Raw genomic sequence first — 23,059 nt, forward strand, 5'->3', positions numbered from 1 at the left:
AAGTTCTTTTGAAAAGATGAATGTACTCTGTGCTGTGCATGTGTTCTCACCGCCAGTCACAGTAGCTTTGCAATTCCTAATGGAAAACTCATCGTGCCTGACGGCAAGAGTCGATTTTTCGGAGGCTGGATCTACCATACGATTTATGAAATCTGTGTATAAATTCTTCAGTGTCCATGACACCAGCGATAAAACACAGCACTTGAGGCAAAATAATCCGGACAAAATGATGTTCTTTTCTCCAGCAGACGAGCGTTTCCAGTGGCTGAAAGACGATTTCTGTCAATATCTTGAAGAGATACAAGAAACGTCCAAAGCTCTCAATCTAAAGGGACTTACTAATGAAACATATCAAGCAATTCTTTTTACTGCTTTATCTACTTCTTCGTGCATTGTTCATCTTCTACAGAATGGATTTTTTTATGTGCTGACACGGGCCTTTTCAGGAGACCCAATTGAAGCCATGTTTAGCGCTATAAGAATGGGAGGAGGGTGCAATGACATGACTGACTCCCGGGCTGCTCAGAATTCCATAAAGAGCATTCTGAAATCCGGAATTTTAATGTTCACCAATGGTGCTAACATTATCCACAAGGAAAATTCAAAATTTTCTGCCTCAGTATCATCTCCCGGACTTGACGAAACAGAGCCAGTGTTGCTCCCTGAGTATGTACTTGATTTACTGGCAGATATTCGTGAGCCCCCTGAGTCAGTGTGTGTCATTTTGGAAACTGCTTCCCAGGCATTAGTGTGTGATTATTTAGTGCGTGTAATCGAAGAAAAAACAGAATGCAGCACGTGCTTGAATAACGTTTCTACCTCAGTAAACGCTTCCGCACTGATGAACTTAATCAGACAGTCGGATAGAGGAGGCCTGTGCTATCCCCAGCAATGATTTGTTGGCCTAATTATAGGGCTACAGAAATTTGTTGAGGCGGCTCTACCATACTGCAAGAAATCTGAAAGTCTGCTCCAGACTATAAAAAACTATGTTCTACCTTCTTTGTGCCAGTGTAACATTTTAAAGTGTTTTAGTAACAATAAGCACCAGGAACTTGTGTCAGAAGCTGTGGTTGCCAAATTTGTATAACCTCTACTTAGTAATATAGGGAAGTACCATACAAAGTTTCCAGGTTTTCTTGTTCGTCGAAACCTCTTTTTCGAAAAGTCTTGAAGCTATAACACTCTAGAGCACCACTTTATACGTAAAATTCTTTAATTTTTCTGTTACTTTCAGGTTTTAAATTTCGCTTGTATGCTTATCTAGTTGTATTCACGCGATCACTGGGTACGGTTGGTGCTGCCATCTAGCGGCAGATTGTTTGTAAGTCGTGTTACACGTTTGAATATGGAATGAGCAGGCAGTTTAAGCAGCCATCGGATGCAGATCGAGCCGGCAGTGGCTGGGGCATACGCTCGTGCATCCCGTATCCCGTCGATTTGACGGTTAGGTAAGCCAGTGGGTTAATAATGTGTTTTTACAGGTACGTTATAGTGTAATATTTACATTTAATTTGTGTGTTTAACAGACTGGAAAGCTTTTAAGTTACATTTAACTGAGTCAACACTGGAAAGTATGGCTTCCTTCTTAACAAAAATGAACTCTCTTCGATCTTTCCTATCTAACTAGTACACTGTTTCTAGTTGTAAGTGTGCCTGTCAGATTCTCTTCCGACTAGGGGCTCTCATACTTGAAAACCATGGTCTCCCTAGCTACATCCGATGCTCATTAACGCATCCAAGTTAGCCGCACTACTTCGACCACACCCTGTTTCTACTTGCATGTGTGCCTGTCACATTCCTCACTTCGATCTTTTTGTCCGACCTCTATTAATTAACTCTTGTTTTCTTCTTCTTCCAACTAACTATGAATGCCATTCTTTGCAAGCAAATGGCAATACTTTCTCATTACTGATCAAACGCTCTTTGACTGTGTTCGATAATAAACATCATTAGTTCACCTTATCACCACATTTGGCCTGGTAGCATGCAGAGAATGGGGACAGGCAGATACTTCCACAGTATCACATTTTGACATTTCCCAATCCTCCCTGCTGTCTCTTTCTTCTTAGAACTAGCGGCATGTCGGAGGTGATGTAGATTGTGCTGATTGTCATGCAGGGGGTGTGAGCTTACCCCCAATCCACCCCCCCCCCCACACACCCACCACCTTTAGGCACCAAGGCTGAGGAAGAAGACAGCTAAGGAGACCTGCAATGAGGGTCCAGGTAGAGATCCCTCTCTCCTCCAATATTCTGGTTGACCAAGGGAATGGTGCATGGAGGGAGAGTTTGACCGATGGGCTCCACCAGGGGGTGTATGAGGTTAAGTTAGGTTAGGTTGGGTTATGACATCATAATGATAACAGAGGTCATTAATTCTGATGGCATCTGCACCATTCAGATATGCTGACTCAATAAAAACCACAGGAAATTGCTGATTCCACTCTCATTGTGTTAGAAACTCCCTTGCTTAACTACTGCATTTCTGCCACCAGCAGCTTCTAACAAACACAATATGAACTTTTGGCTCTTGTTGCATATCTTCACTGACCCTCAAAAGAACACGGTGACCTTGGTTATTAACTAGCCTTCACTTACCCGTTTAGAGTGTATGGTCTTCAAAGGGAATTCCTTCCCATCATCACGTACGGCAGAGATGGCGAGAGTAGTGTTAGGCTCCATATTATACACGATGGCAAGGCAAAGTTGATTATTTACAGGAGATACTGCAGGACTGACTAGTTTTCCCTCATCACTCTCCAGTCTTAAAATATAGCGTTCTAAAACACAAGACGGCAGGGAATTATAACTCAACATAGCTTCTATTCTACAGCTGAGGTTCAATAAAAGAACATTCTAGCAGCTTCCGAATAGGAAGCTACATCACTCACCTTATGGCTATACAAAGTAGAAAATATGTGTTGAAAGGGGCACCTGCACACCATATGTAAAAGAACATGTCTGCATTGGTCAGCAGCACACTATGGGTTATGGTAAAATCTAAACGGTTTATGAAACCATCATGTTCATATACTTTTTAACTACAATAATAATAATGTTATTGCCTTTATGTCCCACTAACTACTTCTTTATGGTTTTCAGAGACGCTGAGGTGTCCAAATTAGGTCCCACGGGAGTTCTTTTACATGCCAGTAAATCTACCGACACGAGGCTGACAAATAGGAGCACCTTCAAATATCACCAGACTGAGCCAGGATCGAACCTGACAAGTTGGGGTCAGAAAGCCAGTGCCTCAACTGTCTGAGCCACTCAGCCCAGCATTTTAACTACATTTTATAAGTATCATAATTTTCAGATTTTTTATAACTTTGCTATGTTAAATGTACTATACCTTAAATGATCAGCAGCATGCCATGGGTTATAGTAGAATCACAAGATAATGTAGAATTTAGGCCAATAAGAACATTTTGCAAATACATTTACAGATTTTTTTCTTTTTAAATTTTATACTATAGGTACCTTAAATGATGAAATGATAATAGATAGGAAAGCAATGCTATATTGTTTTATTTTTTGCTACAATTACCATCTCCTTTAGCAACTACTGTTAGCACATCTGAAGTAACTCTGATGATATTTACATCCTGGCTCAGTCAAACTGAGCAAATCTGAGCACGGTGGAAGAGAGATAGTTTTGCTTGCTGCAACACATGTGGTGCCTGAAGGATCCAGTGATGAACCGCCATAAATGATTCCGCTCTCTGGCTCCTGTTCATAGAATCATTCCTCTAAGGGGAGGTTGTAAGTTATTTTGGGTTGAAAAAACCCATTTTTAGATTTCTGATCGTTTTGGTAACTGGAGGTCTGTTTTATAATGTGCATGTGTTCTTTTGCTGAAAAACATCCCAAACACTATTTAAAGTCCATTTAAATGTCACGTGATGTAAGGGAGACACGCCTCCTTTCTGGATCTGTTCCGTCAGGCCTGGGAATTGCAATATTTTTTGTCTTCCAGATTACTTCCTTTTAATTTTGGTTTTTCCGTGTGTCTGGGGGAGTTTTGTGTGTTGGCTAGCCTGGTAAACAGACGCTATGCTGCATTCTGCTGTTTGTTTGGTGGTTATATGTGCGTTGGTGAAAGTTAGTATCTTCGTGGTTTTGTAATTTTTATGTAACTTATTATCATGTCCAGGCCAACAAGAATTTTCAAGAAAAGGAAAGGTGGTCCTGGCAGAGGGAAAATAAAGGCTGTAAATAATTTAAATACAGGTTCAACTCATGTAAAGAATGAGAGTGAGGTTAGTGTGAGTGAAGAACATGAGGTACTCTTAGAACGAGGAAGTGCTTCAATAATGACAGTGAATTCAGTGTAAGCGAACAAAGCAGTTCTTCAAGAAAGAAAATATATGGCAGTGGAGAACGTAGTGTACATAATTATAATGATAGCTTAGATGGAGGTAAATGTATTATAGATATAACTCTGCTCAGTAGGGCTCTGAATGAGTTTGTGAAATAAATATTATGACAGTGACTCAGGCTTGCAGTACTATGAAGATAGAGCTAAAAGGGTGGGTTTAGCCAGTACTTTAATTATCAGATGTATGAACTGCAGTAAGCAGCATATATTTAGTTCATCCAAATCCTCAGAGCTTGGCTTTGAAACTAATGTAAGATTTGTTTATGGACTCAGGTCAATTGGAAAGGGCCAAGACACTATGTGGGGTAATGAACTTGCCCAGCCCAGCAACTAGATTCCAGTCTTATTACAATTCTTTGAAAAAGGCAGAGATAATTTGTGCACAAAAATCAATGCATAAAGCTGTACAAGAGGCTGTGGAAATAAATGATGGATCAACTGATCTTGCAGTGGCACTGGATGGCTCATGGCAGAAGAGAGGACATACAAGTCTGAATGGGTTTGTCTCAGCCACTAGTGTAGACACCGGGAAGATGGTTGACATTCAGGTGCTAACCAAATACAGCCAGAGTTGTGAAAATCTGAAAACAAATGATGAAAAATTAAAATCACACAGGGAGAGTGGTTTGTGTAACTGCATGTACAGTGGTGTAAGTGGTGGGATGGAATCAGCTGGTGCTATTGCAATATTTGAACGTTCAGTGGCATTGCATGGTGTTAGATATGTTAAATATCTAGGGGATGGGGACAGCAAGGCTTTTGCAAGTGTTGTCCAAAAGAAGCCTTATGGGGAAATAATTATTGAGAAACTGGAATTTATAGGTCATATCCAGAATCGAATGGGGTCCCATCTCCAGAGACTGTGCAGTGAATACAAAGGGAAAAAATTGGAAGATGGTAAATTACTATCAGGAAAGGGTAGGCTTAGTGAAAAAGAAATAGATACATTACAAAACTATTATGGAATGGCTATAAGAAGAAACACCAGTAGTGTGGAGGAAATGAGGAAAGCTGTCTGGGCAATTTTCTTACACAAAATGTCTACAGATGATGTTCCCCAGCACTGTCCTTGTCCCAAAGGTTTGTCCTCCTGGTGTAAATATAATAGGTCCAAAGTTACAGGAGAAAGCTAATCACATAAACATTCATTGCCTATGTCTGTGGCTGATGTAATCAAGCCAATATTCAGAAGTCTAGCACATCCTGACCTTCTGAAAAAGTGCTTACATGGGAAACCCTAATGAAAGTTTTAATAGTGTTATGTGGGCTAGGGTTCCGAAACGAGTATTTGTGGGGGTATCAGACACTGATTCTAGGAGTTAATAATGATGCAGTATTGGCATTTAATGAGGGAAATGTGGGGCGACTTCAAGTGCTGCAGCAGCTAGGTATTGAACTAGGAATGAATGCACTGAAGATTTTCCAAGATCTCGAGAGGATGCGGGTTACTAAAGCTGATTTAGATGCAGAAAAGCTGGCAAAGAGAGCCAGGCAGCTGCAGAGGTCTAGGAAGAGAGCCAGAGATGATGAGGACAACAGTGAAAGTCCAGGATATGGCTATGGCATGCACTGAAGGTACTGTCAACTTTAAATCAATGTTTCTTAAAATCTTACCATGGTAACATACTATTGCATTTTTTCAGGAAGGTCTTTACCCAGATGTGTGAAATTTTGTATAGTTAAATTTCTATACTTAGCTATGGTGTTACTTTCTATTGTTTTGTTCCTAACGTAATAATGGAAGTTATTCAACATTTTTATGGTAAAATATGGGGAAAATTCAGTGTACTTCTAAAAAATATATAGAAATTAAACTTTTCACTTGGCATTAAAACAAAATAGTCACCGTATTGGCAAAGCATGTATCCAGCACTGCTCATAAATTCAACCTCATAGGTTTATTAGTTTCTGAAATAGCTGCAGTCAAAGTTCGCCAATTTAACATTGCCAGTATAGGGCTTACAACCTTCCCTTAAATAACCCCAGAGGAAAAATCTAATGGAGTAAGATCAGGTGATCTAGCTGGCCATGTGATGGGAACCCCTCATCCAATCCATCATCCAGGATATGTCCTATTCAAGTGGTTTCATACTGCCAACGACCAGTGTGGAGGAGCTCCATCCTGCTGGAACCATCCTTAACCATGTCATAAGGGACACTTCCTCCAATAAGAGCGAGAGGTATTCAGGAAGAAACAGTACATAGCATCATACCATGAGGTTTCCTTCGAAGTAATATGGTCCAATTATCTTGTCACCTATTATACCACAACAAACAATGAGGTGTCATTGTACATGATATAGAGCTCCTCTTATACAGTGGGGATTTTCAACGCACTAGTAATGGAAGTTGTGATGATTAACAGTTCCGTTGTTGTGAAATCTAGATTTGTCACTAAAGAGAATATACTTTAAGAAATCCGAGTCAACTTTTACTCCTTGCTATACCAATTGTGAAATTTTTTTCCAGTTTTTAAAGTAATCTCAGTGAAGGTGTTCTGATATAGTTGTTGATGATAGGGGTGGAATTCATGGCGGTACAATATGGGCAGTAAAGATACATAACTGATATTCAGTTCATTTCCAATGGCCCGTGAGCTTGTATGCGGATTGTTAGCAATTACATTTTGAACAGCTTCTTCGTTATTTCCAGAAGTCACTGGAATATCCCAAATGGAGGGGGTAATGTAAGAAATGACCCTTTAACATGCAATCGTCTATCAACACATTGAAATGTATCTGCAGTTGGCAGTCTTCATCCAGGAAATCATTCTTGATACAAGCGTCTGGCTTCCTGTGAATTCTGCCTTGCTTCCCCATAAAGTAGTACCATATTCACATGATCACCCTGTGAATACATAATGTTTGCTTTTACGCTAACCGTACAGTAGGTGTTCACACTTTGCTGCAAAGATTATGATGCGCTATTTCATGTCCCATAATGTGAGACATTATGTGTCATAATGTTGAAAATAAGTGCAGTGCACTTCATGTGGTGTAGCCATTTCTTAAGTATGCTTTCTCTGTAAAGGTGAGAAATGACTATTGAGACTTAAGGAAGATAAACTTTAATTAACCCTCAACCAGAAAGATCGGTCTGTCAGGCCACTAGATAATTTTATTTCTACAATATTGGCAACAATGGTAAATGTTTTACATTGTCCTTTGAACTATGTGTTCTTTGACCTTTCGTCTAATAAGCTACGGCGTTTTGTTGTCTCAAAACTGTTTAGTGCATTGTTATTGGGGTAATTTGTCAAGTGTGTCATTGTTCCGTGCTGAACATGTCAGTCTTACAGACCGGTATGTCGTATAACGTAGTATTTATCAAATACAACATAGCTGTAAGTTCTATTTGAGAGAGATTTCTCTTAGGTAATTGTACTTATTATATTCCACAGATATGGAAAATGTCTCTCGCTGTATTGCAACGGCAACGAGGCCAACTGATGTTGATTTTCGCCCAAGATTAGGAGAATGGTTGAAAGACGATAACGATGAGGTGGAAGATTCGGAGATTGATGATTTTGACCAAGATCCAGATTTCATCATCAGCAATACAGGTGAGAGTGTAACATCTGATTTAGACACCGAGGTGTTAGAAGAAGAAATGCTGAACCCTGACGAAGCCAGTTATGAAGATGGAAATATAACAACCACAACCGCTTCACCTGACACTGCTACAACTAATGATGTATATCTAGGTAAAAATAAATTTGTTTGGTACAGCCAGCTGCAAACTCAATCTAGAAAAACACCTGCACACAATATATTTCGAGGTCTGCCTGGTCTTACTGCCTCTGCTAAAGCCTTGCATAATAAAGCAGCTCCTACAGATATCTGCAACCTTCTTTTGGATGATTATATGATTAATGAAATTGTTCTATGGACAAACCAAAAACTATCAAACCTATGGGGTAAAAATACAAAATCCATCAAATCTGTTGAAATTAAAGCTCTTCTTGGATTACTGGCATTATCTTCCATTTTCAAGTCAGGCCATGAGAGTATGCACTCTTTGTTTTCTACTGGACCATCAGGACGTCCAATTTTTCGGTGTACAATGTCAGTGAAGAGGTCTGAGATCCTTCTACTCGCTCTGCGTTTCGACAGCTCTAGAGACAGAGAAAGCAGGAGGAAGACAGATCGCGCGGCTCCAATCTCCACATTCTTCGAGAAATTTTTGGGCAACTGCCAAAAGTTGTTCGTCCTGGGAGAAAACGTTTGTGTCGACGAGATGCTTATACCATTCAGGGGTAGATGTCCATTTAAAGTATACATGCCAAAGAAACCAGGAAAATATGGAATAAAGGTAGTGTGCTTAACAGATGCTAAGTGTTCATACCTGTATAATCCCTATATTTATACAGGTAAAGATTCTGATGGGATAGGTCTTACAGGTGAAGAACGTAAATTAGGAAAGCCAACGCAGTCTGTCTGGAGAGTTACAAAGGTTGTGCAGAAAAGCAACCGCAATATAACAGGAGACAATTGGTTTTCTACTGTGGAATTGGCAAACGTTTCAAAAAAAATCGGGGACTATCATACGTGGGAATTGTGAGAAAAAACAAAAGAGAAATTCCTAAGGAATTCCAGCCATCACCTTCAATAAAGGTTAATTCCACTATGTATGGATTATCTAAGGACTTGACACTGTTGTCTATTGTTCCAAAGAAGAATAGAACTGTAATCTTCATTTCATCAATGCATCACAGCAGATGTGAAGAGGAAAATGGAATGCAAGAAATCAACAGTTACTACAATGCAACTAAATCTGGTGTGGATACACTTGACATGAAGTGCGCAAATTATTAATCTAACAGAAGAACCCGGCGATGGCCCATGGCAGTATTCTTTTCTTTGTTCAGTACAGCTATGGTCAATAGCTATATTCTATACTTGTGCTACTCAGGGAACAAAACTGTGAAGAGGTTTGACTTGTTCATGAACTTGGGATGGAAATGGTGAAACCTCATCTTGCCGAACGAGTTTCCATACCAAACTTCCCACTTAAATTGAGGAAAAGTATTCGAGAAGTCCTTAACCTCAAAGATGACCTGTCTATTGCAGCAGGCACTATAACTGACCGACTTGAGAAGAGGAAGACTTGCAGCACGTGTCCATACCAGAAGAAGAGGAAAACGGTGTACAAGTGCATTAGATGTAGAAAAGCAATATGTTTGGAATGTTCTTTCAAAATCTGCCGACCTTGTTCGTAAGATCTAGGTAACTGTTGTCAGTTACAGTGCTAATTGTGTTGGAGTGAAAGGATAATATCACCATAAAAATAATTTGTAAAATAACACTGTACTTTTCCAGTAACCTTGAGCTTGAAGTTTGCAATTGTGACTATTTTCTCTACCTGTTAATACCCTTAGAGTGTACTAATTGATTGTAAAATGTGATTTTTATGGATTATATTCATCAACTAAACATACCTGGATTTTACGTGGTGTCAGTAGTTAAATAAGCCCAGTCTCCGAGACTGGTCTTACTCTAAGTGTTATTAAGAGAGGTCTTTCAAGTAGAGGGTTAAGAATGTCTGTAAAAGTATAATATAAAAATAATATTTAAAAGCTCGTACATAGAGTCAAACTCTGATCCCTGAAAAAGATCACATGGTGGCTGCGATTAGTACTATGTAGCCATTCCAGGCAATGAAGAGTAGGTCTCATAACTATGTACCAATGAAATAACACAGGCTATGGCTTGGAACTTATCTTATATGTTGCAAGTTCTGAACTCACATGTGCAGACAGGTTTACCTTGCTGCAGACACCACAGTGTGCTAAAGAATCATCTCTCTCTTAAGCCCAGATAGTTGCAACCATTCCCTATGCATAGAGAATATATCTATGACTTGGTTGAACAAGTCCAGCATAATGTTTCACGTGGTATTCATCATGCATTTGTCCGTAGTCGGTGCTTATGTGGCGATATTCATTATAACTTCATTAGAAGAATATCTGAGAGTTCAGAAAAGTCAATTCTTCATGAAAGGTGCCTAGGCGAGTACAAAATTAACATTTATAAAGTCATGACTTAAGAAGGGTTTGAACCTTCACTGTTCCAAGTAGTTTATCCAGGTACATCTACCATGTAGAATTCCATGCAGCTACTTCCAGCATGAAAGATTAACCCTTATAAGTCAGTATCCACGAGGAGAGCAACAGTTCTCACTTCAAAAAGTTACTGACGTGGTACAGCAGTATGGTCCAGTTTAATGCCTTCAATGAATGCTCTAACGGTAGTAATACTATGGTGTAAGTTTCCACAATGGTAAAGTGTTTTTGAGATGGTCCTCACTTACTGCCCCTTGTACCATTTTTTCATTGTGAGGAAAAGTCTACATTGGGCTAACTGCACATAAAATTGCTGTAAGATGTTACATAAGATAGGACTAAGAGACACATAATTCCTAGATGGTTGTATATTGAAACGGGAACGCCCTACGAGCATTCACGTTTCATTCTTTTATTAAGTGGAGCTCGCTAACACCCGGCCGTAAGCATTTAAAACTTGCGCCGAGCGCACAGGCATAGTGGGAACTGCAAGCAAGCTCGCGATGTTCTAGAACACCGGCCAAGGACAAGCGACGTCACGCAGAAGGTTCCTTCGTGTTCCATAGCATTGCTGCATGAACGAAATATAATCTCAATATTTCAATAACGTCACCTTGCAGGCAGGAATAATGAACGCTGCTAGCCGAAATTTCGTGTCAATCGGTGTGAAGATGGCCAAGATATAAAATTTTCTTGGGGCCCACATGTGTAGCCACGCCCACCGGCCTTCGGCAATATAAGCGAGTCGCCAGCCTGGGGTAAGGCAGAATGTGTGCAGTGTGCAGTAGGCAGAGAGTGAGGGAAGTCGGCAGTAAGCCGTGAGTTCAGTGAGTGTGTGCGAGTAAGCACGTCGCGACATAATTCGTCACTCGGTCCGGCTGTATACTTGAGTTCAGAACGTTCGTGTTAAAAGCTTTCTCCGTGGGCTTGATTTCATTTAAAGACTGTGTTCTCGCATAAACTGTGCCAACCTCAATTTCATTTAAAGACTGTGTTCTCGCATAAACTGTGCCAATCTCAATTTCATTTAAAGACTGTGTGAAAACAGCGATAGTGTTTCTAGCCAGCCTTGATTTCATTTAAAGACTGTGTTTCTAGCATAAACTGTGCCAACCTCAATTTCATTTAAAGACTGTGTGAAAACAGCGATAGTGTTTCTAGCCAGCCTTGATTTCATTTAAAGACTGTGTGAAAACAGCGATAGTGTTTCTAGCCAGCCTTGATTTCATTTAAAGACTGTGTGAAAACAGCGATAGTGTTTCTAGCCAACCTTGATTTCATTTAAAGACTGTGTTCTCGCATAAACTGTGCCAACCTCAATTTCATTTAAAGACTGTGTTCTCGCATAAACTGTGCCAATCTCAATTTCATTTAAAGACTGTGTGAAAACAATGATAGTGTTTCTAGCCAGCCTTGATTTCATTTAAAGACTGTGTGAAAACAGCGATAGTGTTTCTAGCCAGCCTTGATTTCATTTAAAGACTGTGTTTCTGGCATAAACTGTGCCAACCTCAATTTCATTTAAAGACTGTGTGAAAACAGCAATAGTGTTTCTAGCCAGCCTTGATTTCATTTAAAGACTGTGTGAAAACAGCGATAGTGTTTCTAGCCAGCCTTGATTTCATTTAAAGACTGTGTGAAAACAGCGATAGTGTTTCTAGCCAACCTCAATTTCATTTAAAGACTGTGTTCTCGCATAAACTGTGCCAACCTCAATTTCATTTAAAGACTGTGTTCTCGCATAAACTGTGCCAATCTTGATTTCATTTAAAGACTGTGTGAAAACAGCTATAGTGTTTCTAGCCAACCTCAATTTCATTTAAAGACTGTGTTCTCGCATAAACTGTGCCAATCTCAATTTCATTTAAAGACTGTGTGAAAACAGCGGTAGTGTTTCTAGCCAGCCTTGATTTCATTTAAAGACTGTGTGAGAACAGCGACAGTGTTTCTAGCATAGACTGTGCCGACCTTCATTTCATTTAAAGACTGTGTCTATCCGTTGAACTGTGTTCATAATAAACTGTGCCAACATTCCCTCTTAAAGACAGTGGAATGCAGTATCGTGATTTCTTTCCGAGGAACCATGCCAATTCCCATCATAACCTGTTCAGAATCACGTATGATCGTAAGTGCCAGTGATAATCTTCTAAAAATTACGACGTAATAGAACTTGGACTGTCATTTATTTCAACAAGTGTATTGTGCTGATGGAGTACAGTGCAGAGACTGTACCCGGTAAATTTAATTTTCTTTATGAAGTGCTTAATCACTGCACCTCGGAAGGTCCTAGATTGTTTTCGTTTGTTTATTATTCCAAATACGATAATTCCTTCCATCTTATCCTCGTGGAACTGTGACTCTAACTTTATCCTCGCTGCTAAAGTGCGTTCAACATCATTGACTGTGGAACTATTTCGGCGTGCTTCGCCTAAGAGAAGTGTCACACCAGTGTCCCATGACGTCCAATGTGGAAGCTCCACATTTCCCCGTTCCTGCCTCAGGTTCGAGTCATCAACACTAATACAGAGAAAACACCAACGAGGGAAGACAACGCCGACGCCGACCGCAAAACGACGCAGCCGCCGCAGGACGACGTCCTCTCCACGCCTTCAGGGACAACTCCACGATTCAGCTGTAAAAGGTGACATAATTCTTTGCATATCTATTGAATAAACTGAAGGATCCACTTAATCATGAATTTTTTTTTCACTACCCTTCTCTCTCACTCTCTTAGCATGGGCCGTACACGCCTTGTCGTTCCTCATGCTCTCCGATAAACTGAAGTACGGGCGTTCCTGTTACAGAGAGAAGGTAGTGAATAGTGGCACCCGTGACGTTGGGGCCAGATTAAAGAGAGTAAAGTGATAAAAATTAACTTTGAAATCAGTGATATCTTAACTTATCAATTCAAATAAAAGTGCATAGTACATACGTTAATTCCAGTTCAGTGAATGTGTTAAAATTTTACGAAGATCAATTCAATGACTTTGACGAAATTTTAAACTTTTGGCACAGAACTCTGATTACGTTTATGGCACAAGTGTTTTTTTTTTCTTTCTCTTTCTCTTGTTATGTAAAACATTTCAGGCATAATATTTATGCACAGTCTCATATAAATTTTTGATATTTATGTCAGTGAAACATTGAACTTTACCATTGGACAATAATGGTGATATTTAATTTTATGCACAAGTGTTTGATATTTTGTGTTGGTGAAATTTTGAACTTTACCATTGGACAATAATGGTGATTTTACGTACGAGGTGAATGATTGTATTTTCTGCATTTTGTGAAAATAACGACATTAATATGGAAAATATACTAGCTGCCATTGAGGCTTTAAAAATCAGTCTAAATGACAGGATTACGGAAAGTAACACTAATCTCGGGCGTAGGATTGCTGAATCTAATAACACTTTAGGAGCTCAACTTAAAGAATCTAACGCGGCCCTGGAAGCCACTAAGGCTAGTATAGGTCAACTTAGGGAGTCTAATGAAGTAACTAATCGTAGTATCACTCAACTAAGGGAGGCTAATGAAGTAACTAATCGTAATATCACTCAACTAAGGGAGGCTAATGATGCCAACATTGTAAAATTGACAGAATCTGTTGATCAAAAGTTTGCAGAAGTTAATAATAATTTGGAACGTAGGCTCAATAGTGCAGGTGCCGAAATTGAAGAACGATTTAAAGAATCTAACAAAAGAATGGATTCTAAGTTTACGGAAATAAATGAAAGATTAACACGTGACTTAGAAACCATTAAGCAAGATATAAAATCACAAGTGGCGGAGGACTTAAAACTTGCTTTCCCGTCTTCTTCTCAGGAAGTCCTTAAAGAAGTAGAAAGCTTAAAGGAAGAATTTCAAGAGTCCCATGCTCAATTATCTCTTGCGCAAACTAAAATCGCTTCTATTCAAGACAAACTTCATGAATCTGTTAAAAATAATTTCATGAAGTTGGGAAACGAAATTACTCTTCTGAAAAGTCAGCAAGAAGAGGCCGATAAACGTGTCAAGACTCAGTTAGATAACGCTCACACGCAGATTACTCGTATTTGTCGCGATGTAGCAGAAGTCAAGACCGACATAGAAAAGGAGGTCAAGGAAATTGAGAATTCCGTACAGGGGAAAATTAAAACCCTAAAACTTGAACTCCAAGGAGGTATAGAAGCTCTCAACAGCAAAGTATCGCAAATCGAACAGGATGTTTCATCATCTAGCCTTCACAACACTAGTGGAGAATCCATGAATGTTTCCACAGTTTTTAAAATAACTGAGGAAAAACCAGCCAAATTTTCGGGGAAGGAGGAGTATACTGCTAAGGAGTTTCTCCTCAACCTCGAAGAGTTCTTTCAAGAAAATCACGTTAAGACCGACCGTCGTTTATGAATAGCGTCTCGATTGTTAGAAGGCAAGGCGTTAATGTGGTTTACCGCTTTTAAATTCAGTATTAACACTTACGAAGAGTTTAAGGAAGCCTTACTTAGACGATTTTGGAGTGCTGAGGCTCAGCACCTGATAAAGCTTCAATTATACTCCAGAAAGTATAACACATCCGTTAATTCCTCGCGATATTCAGATTATCTTACATCTCAGCTTAAAAAGATGCAGTTTTTCGACCCTCCTTTACCGGAGCAAGAACTTATTCAGGTCATAACGCTGCAGTTTCCACCAAATGTTCAGGAAATATTGGTGGCAGCAAACGTCCAGGACTTGGAGCAGCTCGATGATGTCCTGAGGAGACTCGATACTGCGCACACCCAGAGCGCAGCAAAAGCAGGTCGAACCAAAGAAACTACAACCAACTTTACGGAAATGAAGACTCCGGTTCAAGTAAATCCAGAACCGCGAGAAGAAAGAGAAACTCGCCGAGATATTCCGTTTCGGTACAGAAGATCTAGGAATCGTCCCTACAAAGGGAGGGCTAAGTTTCAACCTGGACCTTCATGGAGACAGGCAGCTAACCAACCCAATGATAATAGGAACTCCCAGCGGGAAGAATTAGAGAAACGTTGGAGAGAGACTACGGAATATGTAAGGAATAAGAACAGGGAAGAGGGCTTACCTGGTGCAGCTTCTTTGGAATACCAGGCAGAGATGCAGAGAAGAAATGAGAGAACGGAAATGGATCCAAGAGCTACGGGTACCAAAAAAAAACTTTGTCGAAGCAATAAAGAGATTGCCTGAAAACCCGGAGGGAGGAGAAGTAGTATGTAGCGCACTCATTAACCATTGGTATTTAGAGGATGCAGATTTACTATATGAGGATTCAACACCACGACAGCCTCAGATACAACGCGGCTTACCGATCATTATCATTAAGTTAGGCAATATGATTGTCCACTCTTTAGTAGACTCAGGATCGCAAGCCTCACTAATTTCGCAGAAAGTAATAGATGTGGCACAGGAGACGACCTACATCTCCATCTTGCCGGTTGGTCAAGTTAAGGTTAAAGGCATAGTTCCTGACAAAGCTATTAAATGTAAATTCCAAGCGTTTCTTGAGTTAGAAATTGGTGGTGTTAAGTTCCAACATCTATTTTTGATTTTGACGCAAATGAAATTTGACTTAATCCTTGGATCAGACTTTCTCATTCAACATGGGGGAATCATTGATTATCCCGCTAATGTGATTAAATTTTTCCACGTCGAATCTGTAGGGCTACAGTTGGTTACTTATAATGACGTGAAGAATCCGGAATGTGAGACCCCGGTGGACATAGTAGAAGGCAAGATGAGCGAGGCTCCGCCTGTCGAAGAAAGCGTCCACGAAGAGGGGCGACCCGAGGAAGTGGGACCCGTAGAGGACCAGATGGCGTCCATTATCGATGATGAGTTGAACGAGGACGACTACAACTTCACGCTTTACGCCAATGTAGCTGAAAGCCCAGATTACGATGATGATGAAGTAACAAAGGCAATCCAAGAGCTTTTCAAGAAGTTTCCAGATGTATTTTCCGAGAAACCTGGAGTCATTAAGGGTTTCAAGCACCACTTAGATGTTACTGACACTTCACCTTATAAGAAACGGCCTTATCCGATACCCATGAAGTACTTGGAAGAAGCTCGGGTCATCATTAAACAGATGGAGAATGATGGAATCATATCAAAATGCGTCACACCTTACATTAATCCTCTGGCTATAGCAAGAAAACCAAATGGTAATCTGCGCATATGCCTCGATGCGAGGGCTTTGAACGATATGCTGGTGCTAGAATATGACCACCCTCCCCTACTCCGGGATGTAATTAGGAGATTTCATAACATGAAAGTATTTTCTGCTATGGACATGGCTTCTTCATATTTTCACATTTTATTGGATGAAGATAGTCGGAAATTTACCGGATTCATCTTTGATAATGTCACTTATGCCTTTAATAGACTCCCTTTTGGCATTAAGAACTCTGGTGCAGTTCTTATCAGAGCCTTAGAGGAACAACTCTCCGATGAAGTAAAGGCAATCACCACCATTTATGTGGACGATATCATCATCGCGTCCGAGTCCCTGGAACAACATGTACGAGATGTTCATAAGTGTTGGAGGAATTACAGACCAAGAACTTTAAAATTAACGCCAAGAAAAGCCAGTTTTTCAAAACTGAAGTTTTGTTTTTAGGCCATCTTATTGGAGGGAATGAGATCAAGCCCAATCAGGCTAAGATTCAATGTATTCTAGAATTTCCCAAACCCACAAGAATGAAACACATCAGGCAATTCTTAGGCCTCTGCCAGTTCTTCGCGCAGCATTGCCCTAATTTTACTGAAACGGTAGCACCCCTGCAACAGTTATTGAGGAAGAACAACAGGTGGAAGTGGACTGATGTCTGCGATAAAGCATTTGTGGCGACCAAACAGATGTTGAAAGACAATGTTCAACTGGCCTATCCTAATTACGAGCTACCCTTTTATATTGAATGTGATGCCAGCCGCATAGGGATCGGTGCAGCTCTTTTCCAAATTGATCCAAGGGAACCTGAAGTTCGCATCTTTCTCTCGTTCATGAGCCGCAAGTTGAGACCCCATGAAAAGGCTTATACGATAACAGAGTTAGAAGCCCTTGCCGTAGTACATTCTCTCATTTACTGGAAGAAAATAATCTTTGGATATCCGGTGATTATTTGCACAGATCATCAAGCACTGACATTTATTCTCAAGTCAGACATTACAAGCGAACGGATAACCCGATGGGCGCTGTTTATACAGCAATTTGATATCACTGTTGTTCACAGGCCCGGAAGGAAAAATATCCTAGCCGACGCATTAAGTCGGAATCCGACAGATGAGGTTTCGATCCATGCGATTGAAGTCATGAATGATGAAGATGAAGAGTTCTTGCGACGACTAAAGTATCTAGCGCAAGCTCAAGGAAGAGATCCTCTAAGCCATGAGCTGATTCCTTTTTTTAAAGGATTTATCCCTCAAGACGACGACGAGTATCCTCGTATATCTAGGATAGCTCAAAAATTTGCTACCATGATGGCCTACTTCACAAGTACGTCGACCTCGCTAGAACAACAGATCATATTTATGCCCCTCCTCGAATAAGGACTACTATTATATGGCATTGCCATTCCATTTCTGGACACGCCGGTACGGACAAGGTCCTAAACCTGATTAGAGAAAGGTTTACGTGGGAATACTTACGCCGTGACATCCGTAACACCATTAGGACTTGTGATATTTGTCAAAGGATCAAGCCCAATAACAGGCTCCTCCGGGAATATCCACGACCTTTAATACCTGAAAAACCTGGCCAGATCTTCGCAATGGACCTATATGGACCTTTGTCCAAGGCGTTACGTGCCAATAGATACACTGTTGTCACCATAGATGCATTTTCTAAATACACTATGTTGCTTCCAATTCAGAAGGCAAACACCGGGAACATTCTCCGCAGGATTCGTCGAAACATCATTCCCGAGATGGGCAAGCCGGAATTTCTCTTAACAGACCATGGAAGTCAGTTTACCTCCATGGAATTCCAAGTTGCACTGGAAGAACTTGAGATAAGGCATATCATGAACTCCATCCGACACCCGGAAGCCAACCCAGCCGAACGGGTTATGCGAGAAATTGCCAGATTCTGTAGATTGTATTGCGGACAACAGCATTGGAAGTGGGTTGAAGTTCTGCCCATTATGCAAAGGATCGTCAATACCACCATGCATGAGTCTATTCAGGACATCCCTTTGAGTGTACATAAAGGCCTCACTCCTGACAGACCTTGGGATCGAGTTTTGCCTGATCAACCTGATGCAGCGGTGAGCCAACAAGCTCGCATTACCAAGGCACTTCGGCAATTACGACATGCTGCTCAAATCCGAGAAAAGAAGTTACGACATCACAAGTTTCGACAACCCTTACAAGTGGATGACCTAGTATTAATACGCAAGCCTGCAGTTTCGCACCCCGACCAGGGAATTTACGCCAAATTTTGTCCCTTATTCATAGGACCCTTCAGGATACTTACCGCACTAGATAATGGTGCCTACGAAGTAGGAAGGGCAGATAGCGACGTTGAGGGAATCTTCAACTCAGCCAATCTCAAGAAATACTTTACTAGGAGATGAGCGAAAAGAAAATCGCCCAGCAATTTTCTTTTTCCCGAGCAGGGGGGGAGATGAAACGGGAACGCCCTACGAGCATTCACGTTTCATTCTTTTATTAAGTGGAGCTCGCTAACACCCGGCCGTAAGCATTTAAAACTTGTGCCGAGCGCACAGGCATAGTGGGAACTGCAAGCAAGCTCGCGATGTTCTAGAACACCGGCCAAGGACAAGCGACGTCACGCAGAAGGTTCCTTCGTGTTCCATAGCATTGCTGCATGAACGAAATATAATCTCAATATTTCAATAATGTCACCTTGCAGGCAGGAATAATGAACGCTGCTAGCCGAAATTTCATGTCAATCGGTGTGAAGATGGCCAAGATATAAAATTTTCTTGGGGCCCACATGTGTAGCCACGCCCACCGGCCTTCGGCAATATAAGCGAGTCGCCAGCCTGGGGTAAGGCAGAATGTGTGCAGTGTGCAGTAGGCAGAGAGTGAGGGAAGTCGGCAGTAAGCCGTGAGTTCAGTGAGTGTGTGCGAGTAAGCACGTCGCGACATAATTCGTCACTCGGTCCGGCTGTATACTTGAGTTCAGAACGTTCGTGTTAAAAGCTTTCTCCGTGGGCTTGATTTCATTTAAAGACTGTGTTCTCGCATAAACTGTGCCAACCTCAATTTCATTTAAAGACTGTGTTCTCGCATAAACTGTGCCAATCTCAATTTCATTTAAAGACTGTGTGAAAACAGCGATAGTGTTTCTAGCCAGCCTTGATTTCATTTAAAGACTGTGTTTCTAGCATAAACTGTGCCAACCTCAATTTCATTTAAAGACTGTGTGAAAACAGCGATAGTGTTTCTAGCCAGCCTTGATTTCATTTAAAGACTGTGTGAAAACAGCGATAGTGTTTCTAGCCAGCCTTGATTTCATTTAAAGACTGTGTTTCTAGCATAAACTGTGCCAACCTCAATTTCATTTAAAGACTGTGTGAAAACAGCGATAGTGTTTCTAGCCAGCCTTGATTTCATTTAAAGACTGTGTGAAAACAGCGATAGTGTTTCTAGCCAGCCTTGATTTCATTTAAAGACTGTGTGAAAACAGCGATAGTGTTTCTAGCCAACCTCAATTTCATTTAAAGACTGTGTTCTCGCATAAACTGTGCCAACCTCAATTTCATTTAAAGACTGTGTTCTCGCATAAACTGTGCCAATCTCAATTTCATTTAAAGACTGTGTGAAAACAGCGATAGTGTTTCTAGCCAGCCTTGATTTCATTTAAAGACTGTGTTTCTAGCATAAACTGTGCCAACCTCAATTTCATTTAAAGACTGTGTGAAAACAGCGATAGTGTTTCTAGCCAGCCTTGATTTCATTTAAAGACTGTGTGAAAACAGCGATAGTGTTTCTAGCCAGCCTTGATTTCATTTAAAGACTGTGTGAAAACAGCGATAGTGTTTCTAGCCAACCTCAATTTCATTTAAAGACTGTGTTCTCGCATAAACTGAGCCAACCTCAATTTCATTTAAAGACTGTGTTCTCGCATAAACTGTGCCAATCTTGATTTCATTTAAAGACTGTGTGAAAACAGCTATAGTGTTTCTAGCCAACCTCAATTTCATTTAAAGACTGTGTTCTCGCATAAACTGTGCCAATCTCAATTTCATTTAAAGACTGTGTGAAAACAGCGATAGTGTTTCTAGCCAGCCTTGATTTCATTTAAAGACTGTGTGAGAACAGCGACAGTGTTTCTAGCATAGACTGTGCCAACCTTCATTTCATTTAAAGACTGTGTCTATCCGTTGAACTGTGTTCATAATAAACTGTGCCAACATTCCCTCTTAAAGACAGTGGAATGCAGTATCGTGATTTCTTTCCGAGGAACCATGCCAATTCCCATCATAACCTGTTCAGAATCACGTATGATCTTAAGTGCCAGTGATAATCTTCTAAAAATTACGACGTAATAGAACTTGGACTGTCATTTATTTCAACAAGTGTATTGTGCTGATGGAGTACAGTGCAGAGACTGTACCCGGTAAATTTAATTTTCTTTATGAAGTGCTTAATCACTGCACCTCGGAAGGTCCTAGATTGTTTTCGTTTGTTTATTATTCCAAATACGATAATTCCTTCCATCTTATCCTCGTGGAACTGTGACTCTAACTTTATCCTCGCTGCTAAAGTGCGTTCAACATCATTGACTGTGGAACTATTTCGGCGTGCTTCGCCTAAGAGAAGTGTCACACCAGTGTCCCATGACGTCCAATGTGGAAGCTCCACATTTCCCCGTTCCTGCCTCAGGTTCGAGTCATCAACACTAATACAGAGAAAACACCAACGAGGGAAGACAACGCCGACGCCGACCGCAAAACGACGCAGCCGCCGCAGGACGACGTCCTCTCCACGCCTTCAGGGACAACTCCACGATTCAGCTGTAAAAGGTGACATAATTCTTTGCATATCTATTGAATAAACTGAAGGATCCACTTAATCATGAATTTTTTTTTCACTACCCTTCTCTCTCACTCTCTTAGCATGGGCCGTACACGCCTTGTCGTTCCTCATGCTCTCCGATAAACTGAAGTACGGGCGTTCCTGTTACAATATGTTCGGGGAAAAATAGGGGCAGGTGTACCACTCACTATATTGTGAAAATTCATTAAGCAGCCTTCTATAATTCGTAACTATTTGTACCCTGATGTAAAAGAAAATCATTCAATTATCATAACTTATCTTCTCATCATATCTATTCAACATATCTCCAGTTACAAGGTACACATATATTCTTTCATTCTTTTCTTTTTTTCTATGGGCTTTACGTCGCACCAACACAGATAGGTCTTACGGCGACGATTCTTTCATTCTAACAACATGTTTAACATGAATGACCGTACCATCACTGATTGTAATTCACATAACGAAGTGCACATAACCGAATAACTCATATCCACTAAAAGCATTATTTTTAACATCATCTTGATATTATTCATAATCTCACTGTCAATATAAACATCGATCATAAAATATCATGGCCCTATATCATAATTACTTCTCAAAGAAATATAAATTCAATCAGCTGTTGTACATGTAGTCTATTTAAATACCATTTTTGATGTTGCAAAAATTTTCATATGCACATAGAGTTATCTTCTTCAAATTATTCGTCACCACTTTAAAACAATGATAAGTAAATCTCAACTAACACACAATTATGAAAAAATATCTCTATATTAAAATTCTAATTATATTATTCTATATTGGAAATAAAAGGAAAACAAAGGATAATACTTGTCTTTGATGCATCTATCTGCCAACATCAATCATTGTTTTCATTCACAGACTTCATCTGTCTGGTCCTGGGTTGATTTATAATAATATAAGAAATATATTTTAACTCAACCTATTCAATACAGTACAAGAAGTTAACGTATTAGTTAAACTTTGTTAAAAATAGTTGAGACATGTTTCGCTCCTTCTGTGGGGCATCATCAGTCATATCAAATACCTCAAAATTCTACCAGACGTCTGGTTGGAAAATTATAAAAAGCATGTTGCATGAGTGAATACATTAAAAAACATTTACAAGATCTTATCATCAACAAAATGTATTCACTCATGCAACATATTTTTTATAATATTCCAACCAGACGTCTGGTAGAATTTTGAGGTATTTGATATGACTGATGATGCCCCACAGAAGGGGCGAAACATGTCTCAACTATTTTTAACGATGTTTAACTAATACGTTAACATCTTGTACTGTATTGAATAGGTTGAGTTAAAATAAATTTCTTATATTATTATCAATCAAGATTCTTTCAATATGGAGTATGGAGAAAATGATTTTCATTACTTGTAATGGTCCTGGGTTATCAGTGATCATCTATTGGAGTTCCCATTTCTTCTCTATATAACTCCATATCGGTCGGTCGGTCAATCAGTCAATCAATCAATCAATCAATCAATCAATCAATCAATCAATCAATCAATCAATCAATACTAATATGCTTTTAGGGCAGTCGCCTAGGTGGCAGATTCCATATCTGTCATTTTCCTAGACTTTTCTTA

General features: G+C 40.1%; 1 protein-coding gene across 2 annotated transcripts in view; it reads right to left on the reverse strand.

Annotated features, from left to right (window-relative positions):
• The window catches only part of LOC136873771 (uncharacterized), a 461,175-nt gene that overhangs the window by 158,988 nt on the left and 279,128 nt on the right, over positions 1 to 23,059 (reverse strand). For both annotated transcript variants that reach the window (XM_068227563.1, XM_068227564.1), the window contains one exon: positions 2,601 to 2,782. In XM_068227563.1, coding sequence (XP_068083664.1) covers positions 2,601 to 2,782 — 182 coding nt within the window. The remainder of the gene's footprint in view (positions 1 to 2,600; positions 2,783 to 23,059) is intronic.

Source organism: Anabrus simplex, chromosome 5 (assembly GCF_040414725.1).
Source record: "Anabrus simplex isolate iqAnaSimp1 chromosome 5, ASM4041472v1, whole genome shotgun sequence".
In the NCBI taxonomy this organism is placed as follows: domain Eukaryota; kingdom Metazoa; phylum Arthropoda; class Insecta; order Orthoptera; family Tettigoniidae; genus Anabrus; species Anabrus simplex.